Below are 13,178 nucleotides of genomic sequence, written 5' to 3' on the forward strand. Positions count from 1 at the left end.
TTTAAATTTTTTTTAATTATTATTTTGTTTTTTTGTTTTTAAAGTGAGGCTCCGTCAAGTCTTCCCCTCCCCCCCCCACCCCGTTTTTTCTTTTGAATCCCACCCCTGCCCCAACCCAACATGGTAGACCTAAGGACGGAAACACACCCAGTGCAAACAAAGTTAAAAAGCTATTTTTTCAGTATATATGTTTCTTAGCAACAACTTCCGTATAACATGAAAAAGTGAAAAACTAGAAACTAATTTTTTTAATTTTTTGTGTTTAGATTTAAATGGTATGTGTACTTGCTTCACATTGTCTTTCTAAGTTGGCGTTCATGATTCAAGTATTTCAAGAGTGATATGTTCTCTTTTTGGATTCATATTCCAAACGAAAAAACTGAAGTTATATAAGGGAGGCAACTATGTGCTCAGACAGTCTGTCAATGACCCACCTTTTTTTCTCTCTCCGTTTTCTTTTTTCCTTTTATAAATGTATTTATTGCAAGTTGAAAAAAACGAAAAGGTCAAGTTAGTGCTGCTGCTGTTCCAAAAAAGGTCACGAGGTCAGAGTTGAAAGTTCTAAGTTCAGATTGAATCCGACCCTCCTCCCAGAAGGTCTCCAGGTAGTAAGGGAGCAGGGCTGCCCATTCTGTGTGGATCCTCTACGCTCGGGACCCCCCACAAGCTTGAAGAATAGTTTGGGGGCCCCCACAATGAAGCGCCAGTGAGATCGCCCCCACTGCTGCCGCCGCCGCCACCACTGCTCCACTGCCCAAGCCCTGTTGACCCACCAAAGAGATTCAAAGCAGGTCCAACTGGATCTGTCTGGTTCTGTCCCGTCTCCAGGGATTGCCAGCCTGCTGTGGGTGCACTTGGGGTTGCTGCAGGTGTAGGGGGCTGAGCTTGTGCCAGAAAGCGACTAACCTCTTCGTCTGTGGCAAACTCAGCCAGGATGGTAGTGTTTCCCAACACACACCTAGAAAGACAGGTGGGAGAAAAAAATAATTAGACAAAGCTGGAAGTTCAGGGTAGGGATTCAGAAGGCACAGAAAGAACGCTATCAGGTGACAAAACCAAAGCAGAAAGCAGCTCGCCACAATGGAAAGAGCACAGAAAATGTCAGCCATTTGATACGGGGCAAAAATCAAATTCTCTATTGTTAGGCCTGCAACAAAAGCGTTCTAAATTTAAGCTAAGGCCCTGAAGATAAATGCGAGGACAATGAAAGTACATACGCAGTGTAGCTGAAATGGGAAATGCACATATGCCACCTTTCAAATAGCATAGAGCAAGAAAAGGCTGAAAAGCCCAGGAAGTTCAAGATAAGATTAGCCTCGCTTACACGATTTCAGTGAATTTTAGTGCTTATTACCACCACCCCTCAAAAATAGTCTCAAGACCTCTCACATTTTCCGAACTTAACAGAGCCACAGTCAATTCCAAAAGGCTTAGGTAACAGGAAACGTAAGACCTGCAGCCTTTCACAAAAGCTATTTCAGGTTTATCTCAAAACTTTAGCAGGTTCCCGCACATTTGGGTTACATATGGAAGAATGATTTTCATCTGAAGTCATTCACAAGGCTTCATAAAATAGCCCAAAGTGTACAGTAATTCGCATACTGGTCACAATTCCACCCTATTTGCACCTTCCTGGTTCTGTATTTACAGGTTTGTGCCAACAATTAAAATGACATAAATGGAAGGCAGCTTTGTTTCTCATCTTCTATTCATGAATGAAAGATCCCCTTCAAAGAAGCGCTCTTGGAATGAGTTTCCAAAGCACAGCAGTGGAGAGACATTTGGTGTTGATGACTAATGTGGTAACAAAGAAAGGCCACTGGGATTTGCTCACATGTGCAGTGCAGTCTGGGCCTTGGCCGCCTCCTGTTTGGTGTTGTATCGGATGAGGGCGGTGCCCTGGGTCAGGTTCAGATGGAATGTCAGCAGTGGGCCGTGCTGCATGCAGATCGTCCTCAAGGTTGACCCATCGATCTGAGGAAGAACAGCCAGGGTAAAAGGGACATTTGTAACTATTTCATCAAATGTACTTTAAACTCAGCAGTCACAAGTAGTTTAAAGATAACTGATCTCACGGGAAAGCAGGTGGAAGTAAAAAAGTACGCAAAGGTGAGAGGATTTAATTTTCAAACAGCATTTCTGTATGCCTCAAGTTCTCACAATTACAGTGACTTCAAGCTCTCACAATTACTTTGCTTCATGCGACAATCTGACATGTTTTCCAGCGATTACATGCAAGTTGCGTTTCTCCAGCCATTAGGACTTGGACCAAAGAAGCAGAATTTGTTAAGCCTCCAGCACTCTGATTGCAGTAGAATTTACACCAACCAGTTTTGCAAAATTTGAAATCTCACCTCTGTAACAAGGGTCTTTTTTACTTTTCTTTTGGTGCATTTTTTGTCTTTGTGGTTATTAAACATGAAGTCACAGAAACAGACAGTGGTCTTTCTGCCAAACCCAGCAATGTTCATTCCTCCTGAACTAATGTTTTCACAGCAGTTGTTGCCTGCATTCCTTCCTGCAGCATAACAGCTTCTTACCTCCAGTAACTGCTGTTCTCCAAGGTGCTCTGTACAGACAGATTCCATTCCTGGTATGCCACAGGAACATGCACACACAAATGGGATCCGTATGTGCAGATACTTAAGGAAGTGTTATCACATTCTTCCTCTCCCCCCTCCCTCTTTTCAGGAAAAGAAAGTTTTATGTGGGTATAAATGTGGGCAAGATTAAAAAAGAAACTGAAGGTACTGTCTCTGAAATCACCTTAATCTTTACACTTCCTCCTCTCCACTGTAGTTGACCAACAACAAAAAGAAGATTTGTTATGAACAACTATAACCTACCTTCTCCTTTTTATTAATTCAATGCCTTCAAAAATATTTTTCTTCCATTAAACCATTACTAAAGCAGTAAACTACCCTGCACAGGGCGGGGACTTAGACTTGTGCCTCTTCGTCACACCACTGCTGTTTCCTAAGGAAAACAGACTTTCCTATGAAAGGAGCATAGCTTGCCAGTTGGGGTGATCTGAAGGAGACTCTCTTTCCTTTCACATTGATGTCATCTTAAACTGCACTAGAAGCGTGGTAAATTACCCTGCTGAACAGGGAACTCTCTGTCTAGACCTCAGGGCGCTGCTGATAATCACACAAGCTTTTCCTAAGCCTTGAATAGAGAGACTAATTGGGATCGCTGAAACCAGGATCTCCACAAAATTCATTTCGAATGGAAGAGTTCTGAGAATACTTTTGCAGGAATAACCTAACGAGACTGCTTTTGGCAGGAGTGCTGGAAACATTCTGTGGTTTTACTATGGAAACACCAAAGCGAAAACTGGCAGTTACACCAGCATTCTTACAACACCCCAAAGAAACAGTCTCTTTAGCTGCTATAAACCATTCCACATTATGGTCATGCAACTTATCCTCACTTCTAAGAAAAACGTATTTCTGTTCCAATAATTTCTTGAAACTCTAGGTAAGGAAAGGCTAAGACAGTCATGTAGCAAATGCTGAACATCTTCAAGTTAAACGAAGAGACTGCAATTGAAAAATTCATCAGACTACTGTTTAGTAGAAACAATTCTTACGTATGCTGACAGATTTGATTTTTTTAGATCTTATTCACAGAGAAACAGCTGAAGAATCCACAAATTGGTGTCTTCGCAAAGCAAGTAAGTTGCCAAAGACAGTAACAGAAAATACCTGTGGAGTGAGATTGTGAAGAACCAGCCAGTAACTAGGACGAACTGAGCTACCATCACTCCAAGTAGATGCTGCAAACAGAAGAGAGAGGAATCAAAAAAGACTGGATACAACGAAAACCCTTTTTTCTTTACAGTCAGGTCTTTTGGTCTCAGACAAACTCAAGATTATCAGCCCTGCTAACATATGAAGCCTAATCTTTAGTCCTGGAAAGAAAAACCACATCTTTCCTCACATTTCACATCATGATTTACTTTTTACTGGACCTTTATCTTCTAGGAGTTTCCCATTCACAGACAGCACTTAACCAATGCCTTCAAGGCTTGAAAGGCCCCATGCAATAGGAATTCCCTCCTTGCAGCTCTGAGACCACCTCCAACTCATCCCCTGCAGCGGGACCTGGGATTCTCCCCCCACCATCCCAATCACTGACATGAAATTTCCATTTCAAGAAGGAACTTTTTTTTTTTTTTCCTTTTACCAGGCAACTGCAACTTTCTTTCCTCCAAACCATTAGTGCTGTAAAACATACACTCCTCAGGTCTGATCAATGGTGCTATCAGATGATTTTTCTCACCAGAGGCAAGCCTTGAGTCCTGTGCCCCCCAGCCCCTGACCGATCGGGGTGCTGTGCTGTTCCATGGAGATGATGGTTTGGGGTTGGTCAGGCCAGGAGGCGGGCGGGGCAGCCCTGTAGTGTTCCTTGAGGAAATATGGTTTTTCCACATCTTGTTGGAGAGATGAGTGGGATTGTGTCCTATGGGATCTGGGGACCATGTTGATTTGTAATCACTGAATTTTGCTAGAAGATGAAAATAAAAGGCATGTATTAGAGAAACATAACAGATTCAACTAGCCTTCGACTATACTATTACTGTAAACCCTCTGACTGCAATTTTAATCACAGATAAGCACAAAACACAGAACCATAAAAACAGTTAAAAATTGCCATAACAAAAAAAAAGCCATGCCATAGTTAATCTTTGCTTATTTTATATACTCTAACAACAACAACAAAATCCTAGATTATTTGTGTTAATGTAACTAGCAACAGTATATTCAGTCATTAACAACTAACAGCAATATTTATGTCTGTACTGTATTTCTTTTGAGAACACGAGCATTTCTTACAAGTTTGGGCACTACTGACTTATATTAAAACTGAACTTTCTTCAGGCCCTAAACCTGCAGAGACCTGAAATAACTACTTACTGCTCCTGGTCTACTAAGCTAATGCTACCTCCTAAAGATGTCTTCTTATAAGATCAAAGCTTTCTCATGAAACAGATTTCATTATAAAGTCAGAACAATGACAGCACGTGAAGGTCATTGTGCTGTGTGACAACTGGACTTTTAAACAATCCTGACATTTATACGAGAAAACATTACACAATACCTATTAGGAGATCACCACCAGTGAGTATCCCTAACACACTTCAATAAAGTCCAATGAAAAAAATTAAAAGACTCCCTAAAACATCATTAAGTTATGGATATGTGGGAGCTTTTCCTAAACGCTTGTCCTTAACAAGGTGGAGTGTAAATTCTCCCATACCTCCCAACACCAAGAGACATTTATCATCCAGTAAAAAGAAACAAATGGACGTCAAAATTGTTCAAGTAATTTCCTTTTTCCTTGCTCTGCAATCAGAAGCAGCAAGCACAGACAAAGCAATCTAGGAGTAAAGGCACTTGTGCCAATTACCTTCATCAGAATTCATTTGTGTGGGTGCAAATACACGCATTAAGCTCTATTTACTAACAAAAGGTAGTAAATTACTGATTTGAAACAACGGATAAAAATCCAGATTTACAACATGACAGGATGTCACAAAATAATACGTTTGGGACTCAAGACCATCACATTTACAGCGAGAAGTAAAAGCATGCTTCCCTCTACATTTAGATCACCACATTTCAGTGACAGTAACTGTCAGCAGTAAGCAGGTTTCAAGCTCTAACCTAGGAAAGTATACAAAAGTGCTTAAAAAACCCTGTTTCACTTGGCCAAGTTTGTTTTATAGATTTGTAAATTCCAAATCCCTGATTCCGATGACCCACTTTCCATCTGTTTAACACTGGTGTGTAGCTTAACAACTTGCGGAGATTTATGGATTTATGCCAGATAGAGGTCTGGTTTCTTCAATTCAGCTACTTCAGTAATGTTTTTTCCCTCCAATCTCTTGGGTTTCCTTATGTGCTAGACAACATTAAGCAGAGGTAAAGAGCTGATACATGCCATTCCATTTCCCAGGCTATGAAAGAGATATTTTTTGTGTCATTGGAATGCTGCATACACAGATACTGCTTCAAACCAAAGTCATGCCACAAACTGGCACCAGGAACACTGTTTTTCTTGAGGGGCAAGTGTGATTTTCAGCTGGCTTTGTGAAGATGTCAAGTTAACATATGAACACAGCTGTTATCCCGTAAGATGGAAAAATCATACAGTCCTGGCCAGATGCAGCTCTCAGCCACATTCACCACTGCTGGTATCTGCACACAATTCTTCAGTTTTACGTAGTTATCAAAGACAAGGAAGTCTCAAAAGAAAACTCCAGTATTTACAAGCACCTCAAAATCTCAATTAATTATCTGAAATGATAATTTCCAGTTTCCTACTCAGAAGTGCGTGCAGAGACCCTTTTTTGCAAGAAAGCTTTGTAGGCCTTACCAAGAATCTGAGGCAGACATCTAAATTACTGTTTACAGGCCAACCATCAAAAGACCTCTGACTAAGACCTTTAGTCCTTTAAAAATGTTCTGTCTCCAGGTTTCAGGGAACGATGAGTGTTATAAAAGGTGAGGGAAAAGTGTTCTCTTCACAGCACCCCAATATTCTAAAGTTAAGACGAATAAAGTCACCTGCCTTATTACTCTACTTCCTTACCTCATACATACAGGAGGAGGTATTTAAAAATAAACAGGATAGTCCCCCTTTACATATGTCAATGGATCATATGTAAGTTTTTTTCTTTTACATCTACTGCTCACTGCGATCCTTTAACCTGTGTAACCAGGAATTTTTGTACCAGGTAAAGGGCAAGTGTCTTTCAGTCAATTTTTTTAAAGCAACTACAACAGAATGTTTTATCAGCAGAAGGAAAATGATAATCATCCACTTGAATTTTTATTTCCAAACCTCCCCAGCAGTCACTGAAAGGCTCAATATTCAAGGTGGAATAAGGAGGAGAAACTAGTTAATAAGTGGAAAATCTTTTGTCCAGGTTAATTTTGGAGCCCGCATACCTGAAGTGCTATGAACGTTGGTGAAGGAATTGTCAGAGGCACTGTAGGGCCAGGCACCAGGTGAAGGCAGCGAGGTGTTGAGGGAAGAATTAGACCCTATCAAAGGGAGAAGGAGAGAGAAAGAGAAGAGTAGGCCAGTTTTAGAGTTTCTGTTATCCTGTTAAATCTCAAAAAAGCCACAATTTGTATCAATGCCGACCTTTTACGTGATACACAGACACGATGCACAGGCACACAGGCTTCCTGCTTAGTCAAATGCAGTAGACTTAATTGTGTTCTGACAGGCATGTTAGAATATTCTTGGATATCAGCATGACATTTTACCTGTGGTGTTGTCCCGCAGAAGTTGGTGGTCAGTATCTACAATGGGAGATGTGGCTGTCCCCCCCAGCACACTTCCAGGGGTCACATAGGGGTCCGATTCAGGGTCAATGTTTTGTATACCTTTCCATGGCACTCCTGGTTGGAACTCTGGAACAGGAGGGGAAAAAAGAGTTAGATGCAGAGAGGAAAATGCCATTTACTGGAATTAATTCTGGACAATATTTTAGAGGATACAAGTCTTCTACACTGTTCCTCACAAGATCAGACATCTCTTAATTAAGATCTGTTTCATATTTCCTCCCATGGCATTATCTCTAGTGACTGAACACAGGTCAATAACTGTAGGTGGAAGTGCATACAGCATTCCTTTGACTATTTGTATGTAACAGCATAGTCAAGACTATGACTCTCATGTCTATGAGATGAAAACTTGATACTACTGGTTCAAAAAGTTGTCACAGGAAGGGCAGTATTAGATTGCGATACTGCACTGTCAGGAGAACCTCAGTGAAAACATAAGAAATATCCTCTATCTTAGTTCCACCATTTACACAGGAGTTCTAACACCGCAGCATTTGCAGAATTAAAATTCTGTGTTTATCTTACCCACTGCCTTCATGATTTTGTAGATGTCAGTCATCAGCTCCTAATCTTCTGTAACTCTACAACATAATATAGGCTAACAGGTATCAAAATTCCTAATATGATCAACTAGCTCCACACCAAGAAAAGAATCTGTTCAGCTACTGACAAAATACTGCAGTCCCCTGAAGCACCACCTTATGCTTAAGGACCACCCAAAGCAGATTCTCAGGTCTAGTCACAAATGAGTCACGTCACACTCAGTGTCTCTGTTCCAAAATAAAATATCCATGAACACAGCTTAGGACCTGGAATGGCTGAAGACAAGGTAAGAGATGAGTCTGAGTCTTGTTTTTGTAAAGACTTCTGAAAACTGGCAAGACTGAAAATCAAGTTAAGCAAAGTCTTTAAAAAGTTGGTCTGGAACAGTTAGCCAGTTCAGAGAGTATGAAACATTGTGGGTGCACAGACTTTACTGAGATAGCTATTTCTTTAAATCTCTTCTGCCTCATCAGAAAATATTTTTCTTGCCGTGGTTAGACACTACAATTTCTAATTACTTTGTGTAGGCTTCCTGCTGTTGTCTATCTGTTGCACAGACTCCCAGTCTTGCTGATGCAAGGTCTGTCCTACTGGTTTACCCATGAGATGCACCTGCACCTTTATTTCTTTGTGCTTGAGCGGGTACACAGCAGATAATTTGCAGCAAGGAATGTTTTCCTGGAATATAAGAGTATTCCAGACAGAGAAAATCAAAGCATCTGCTATTTGCTGAACAACACTGGTGATTAATCCATGCAACTTCAAGGACACCAGTCTGGGTTTAGCGACTGTTGCACAGAAGATTATGTGCTTGTTTAAGTACATACATATTTTTCCTAGATATTGAGTTTTCTGGTGGACAGAAATTTCTGCCAGTGAAACTCTAGATGACTTTTAAGAATATGCTACTGCTGACTGTAACCCCAAAAGAAAGAAACTTCTACAAAAGCCACAAGATTGTTGAGAACTATTGAAATATGGCAGTACTCCTATCCTTTACGCAGCACAAGCAAATATGAACCACAAACAGCACAGCACACACATTTTGTACCAATATTGCTGGCAAAAGAAGCCTTGTGCTCCACAGTGGATCATATTTATAAACCATTCCTGAGAGGAAAAGTTCAAGCATCCTCAAATTAAAAAAGGTCAGGACAGGAAAATTCTGTTCCCATCATCACAAAAAGGTAGATTTTTAACTTTTGCTTTCTGATTCCAGATCAATCTGATCTTTAAACCCTTTTTTTTTCATCCTAACACAACACAAGAAAGGAATGAATACAAGGAGGGAGCTGGTGTTATGTATTTTGTGGACAGGTGCTCTCATGAAAATTTCCTGAAATGTAAAGTCACAAAACTACAGAAAAGACTATTCAGGCAATTCATCAGTTAGTTCCTATTTAGCTTTGCTGTTTTTTACTGGAAACTCAACATTTTTGTTTTTAAAAAATGCGATTCACCAAACAAATGTTTTCCTTATAGCGGTTATTTACGTAAGATGAAGAAAGGTCCCAGCACATCAACCGTAAAGCTGGGGCATAGCCCCTGCCCTCGTGTAATACCTGGAGGCCAGCTGGCGTTGCTGGATTTGCTTCCGATCTTGTTCGTCGGTGGAGATTTGGCAGGTAACCAACTATCACCAGCAGGGCCTGCATGGCCACCTAGTGGGTCGCCCTGAATTATGTCAAACTGGTTGTAGGGCGACCCTCCGCGAGCCTTTCCAGGGGGCACTATTGCACCTGAAATATTAAAAAGAGACATTTGCACTCAGGAAAGGTTGGGGTCTTTATGAGAATATGGAATACCAAAACCAAAAAAAGTTAAGATGCATAGTGATGAGCTAAGATGTTAACTACCTTTAAGCAGTTTCACCTGAGTTATTTCACCTCTGGTGAGATGCTACTTAAAGAGTACTCTCAAAATAACCAATCCCCTCTCACCATTTTTGTGCATATTGGCATCTTGAGAAGCCACAGAGGGCAGCCCTTCCATCATAGTCCACTGTTTAAAGCGGGATTCTGTTCCAGCTTCTTTCCCTCCCACCATGCCATAATCCATGCCACTTGAGCCGAAGCCTGTGAAAAAAACAAACGGAAGCCATTATCAGTTGCTCTTTTTGTTTTAAACACCCTTAAATCAGGCGGCACTGCAATCAAAAATTCAAAATTCAAGCACAGCAAATGAAATATTTGAAAGGAACTTTGAAAATAGGTCGGTTAAGTCAGCATGCCTCTAAGATACATTTTGACATTAGGTTTGTATTCTTCTCTTATAATGAAAAGCAATGCAATTTTATCAAGAGCTGACATTTCTTGTAACCTTTGCTCTAGCGCTTATACATTAATTACTCGTTTCACGGGAGCACTTACCTGAACCGTATCCAGGTATTTGCCCTTTGGTCTGTAAATCTGAGAGACCCACATTCAAGGGATTGGGTACCATGCTGTCTATATGCGGCTTAGGCCCAACAGGGTGGGATGGTGAATGCTTCATACCAGGCTGCCTCTGCTGCTGCTGCTGGAGGGCACTCACCATACGAGCAATCTGCAAATGAAAGCAAAAAACCAGGCATGATACTGAAGCAACTCGAAAGAGATTCAAAGGACCATGCTCTCTGGCAAGTCCAGCGCTAGCACGCTTTATGCTTCACGTGATTGACAGAAGCAGTGCCCCACCTGTTGCTCCTGCTGTTGTCGCACAGCTTGAGATAACTTCCTCTGGCTCTGTAACAGCTGCTGCTGCTGCTGCTGCTGAAGGAGGAGCTGACATGCCTACAAGAGAAGTGGGGGGGAAGGGTGGAAATTCAGGGTTCTTCAAGTGAAATGCAACTGCCAGGAGCTGCTCAACTGCAAGTGCTTTACTCACAACGTACGTAAAGGTGAACTGTTTCTCATTCCTCACAATGAAATAAAATTACTAATGAAAGCTTTAGATGAATAGTACATTTGTTAATAGTACATTTGTTAATTGTTTCTAACTTCACATCATGCAACAGTATTACTAGTGCTATTGCTGAGACTCTAAGTCTGAAGAAAATCAACAAACAACTGCTTTCTGTAATACAAAGACATTGCTGAGAATCATTACCATCCCACTGCAACATTCACAGTAATTACACAAGCCTGTCTGGATTACCCACTGACCCCTAACAGGACTATTTTCATGTACAACAAGCAGGGAATATTTGTACAAAAAATAACACAAGATCATTAGAAGGAAACAGAATTAGAACAAACGTAAAAAGAAAGCAGCAGACAATTTGTAAACCGTCTGTCTCACAAGATTACTAGCTACTTACTAATTGAAACTGAGGAATCTGTGGAAGCTGGCTCAGCATGGCAATCTGTTGCGGAGAAAGCTGGGGCCCCATATTGAAAAGACCTGGATTCAAGCCACTGTTGGGGAACTGCTTGAGCATGGAGGCCGAAACCTGCACGAAAATCAATTACACATCCTCAAGAAATGCACCGCTACGAGACAAGATGATAGAGTGGGAATATTTGTATAAAGGAATAGGTAGGACACCGATCTTAAGTGGTGTTCTGGGAAAGACATTACAGATTTCTTAACACATCACATTTAAACGTACATAATCTATGGCTTGAGCAGAGTGAATTTTTCACTTGATTGACAATATACAATATTACATGTGCAGATGCAGACACACACACACACAAAAGTTCCTCCCCAAACCAATCAGTTGCTAGAGACTGCACTAGATTAAAATCCTGATATATACGCAGCTAACCAGTAATCACAGTACTGCATTATCACATTAAAAATGTACTGCTCGACAAGGGAAAAGAAAGGCATTCAGGCAGTCACTGTAGCAAAGAAACAGTGCCTCACAGAAAGAGTTAATCTCTGTGTATGCTGGATAAGCTATAGTAAAAGACAGGAGTAGGTGGAGAAGAATCCCCCCGTTTCTCCCTGCGTGTTTGAGAGTTACACAAGTAGAGTATTCGAGAGAAACTCCAAAAGTCTTCACCAAGTGCAAAGCAAAAGGTAAACTTGTGCAGTTGGAGAGCCTGAGGTCTTAAAGAGTTCTGCAAAGTAAATGCAACACGTAGCCCTTCATCAGGCCTCTTATTCAGGGGGACACGAAGCACAGGACAAAACTGCTCGAAAAAAAAATTAAGCCAACTGTCTCACTTCAGAGTAACTTTCAGCTTTCACACGAGTATTTTACTTGTAAATACTTTGCAAATGCCTATGTAAGACAAGATTTCTGAATCCACTCAGATTTAAGAATACTGGTAGTGAGCATTTACAACTGCCTCGGAATGAGAGAAAGAAGGCTAATCCTTCTGCAAAATTCAATCTCTGGATGAATTTTAAAATTCACGGTCCAAAGTCCTTAAGATTTTTTTATTTTTTTTTTTATCTATGCTGTTTATTTCTTAACATCAAGTCAAGACTAAGACATACGTATAAGTCTCCTCAATGATGTGGTCTGGAGGCTGTAGCTTTTTTTTTTTTTTTTTTTTCCTCCTTTTCTTTTCTTTACAAGTAACCAGTTACTATAAATTCCTTACCTGGGGAGAAAGAAATTGGGGAGGCACTTGCGCCCGGATATTGGGGGAAGGATTTAGTGGCTGCACTGGTGTGTGCATGCCCCTCGATTGTGCTGTGCTGTTTCCAAACAAACCATGATTGCCACCCTATAAAATTAAAGCAGTAGTGAGAAGAGGAATTCTTCAGGATAATGGATTTCTATGCTATTAACTATGTATAAATAATGCGGCAAGTACTGACTTAAACAGAGTATCCTATGAATTGCTGAGATGCTTGCCCTCGCTCAGTAACATTCCACCTGCATTAAGACTGCTGCACTACGTTTTCAAGATGCAGGCTCTTTCTCCTCTACGCTGAGCAGTCATGTTCATCCGTGTATTTCAAAGCACATGACAAAGCTTGTGTTTGCTGTTTTGCATTTTACATGTTGGGAAATGGAAACTGTGAGTACAAACAACACGCTAAAAAAAAACATTCCACTAGCTTAGAAGTATGGTGAGACTGCGTCAACGAGAATTTTTGGCCACTGTTTTAGAAAAGTCAGGTACTTGGTCAGACTAGGTTGTCAAGGCATCTCTCCTAAGTCTATTACTTCCTCTGCAGGCCTTTCGCTAACATGTTAGAATTCAAAACTTCCATTAAAAATTTCCTTCAGTGTGAAAACTTCAGGATTCTGGATTGGGATTTTTTTTCCCTATTTTTGTAAACTTTCAAATGTGAAAAAATGTTTTTGTTTTTCCTCCTAGTCATTTTTTTTCC

At 40.7% G+C, this 13,178-nt stretch overlaps 1 protein-coding gene across 1 annotated transcript in view; it reads right to left on the reverse strand.

Annotated features, from left to right (window-relative positions):
* Window positions 1-480: 480 nt before the first annotated feature.
* TNRC6B (trinucleotide repeat containing adaptor 6B) overlaps window positions 481-13,178 on the reverse strand; it is a 52,902-nt gene continuing 40,204 nt past the window's right edge. Inside the window, exons 14-25 of the mRNA XM_032207816.1 lie at window positions 12,440-12,565; window positions 11,203-11,334; window positions 10,580-10,675; window positions 10,274-10,448; window positions 9,845-9,979; window positions 9,467-9,643; window positions 7,281-7,427; window positions 6,957-7,052; window positions 4,285-4,509; window positions 3,708-3,778; window positions 1,835-1,974; window positions 481-958 (exon numbers count right to left, since the gene is read on the reverse strand). Of these exons, the coding sequence (XP_032063707.1) occupies window positions 568-958; window positions 1,835-1,974; window positions 3,708-3,778; window positions 4,285-4,509; window positions 6,957-7,052; window positions 7,281-7,427; window positions 9,467-9,643; window positions 9,845-9,979; window positions 10,274-10,448; window positions 10,580-10,675; window positions 11,203-11,334; window positions 12,440-12,565 (1,911 nt within the window). The 3' untranslated portion in view covers window positions 481-567. The remainder of the gene's footprint in view (window positions 959-1,834; window positions 1,975-3,707; window positions 3,779-4,284; window positions 4,510-6,956; window positions 7,053-7,280; window positions 7,428-9,466; window positions 9,644-9,844; window positions 9,980-10,273; window positions 10,449-10,579; window positions 10,676-11,202; window positions 11,335-12,439; window positions 12,566-13,178) is intronic.

Source organism: Aythya fuligula, chromosome 1, assembly GCF_009819795.1.
Source record: "Aythya fuligula isolate bAytFul2 chromosome 1, bAytFul2.pri, whole genome shotgun sequence".
Lineage (NCBI taxonomy): Eukaryota > Metazoa > Chordata > Aves > Anseriformes > Anatidae > Aythya > Aythya fuligula.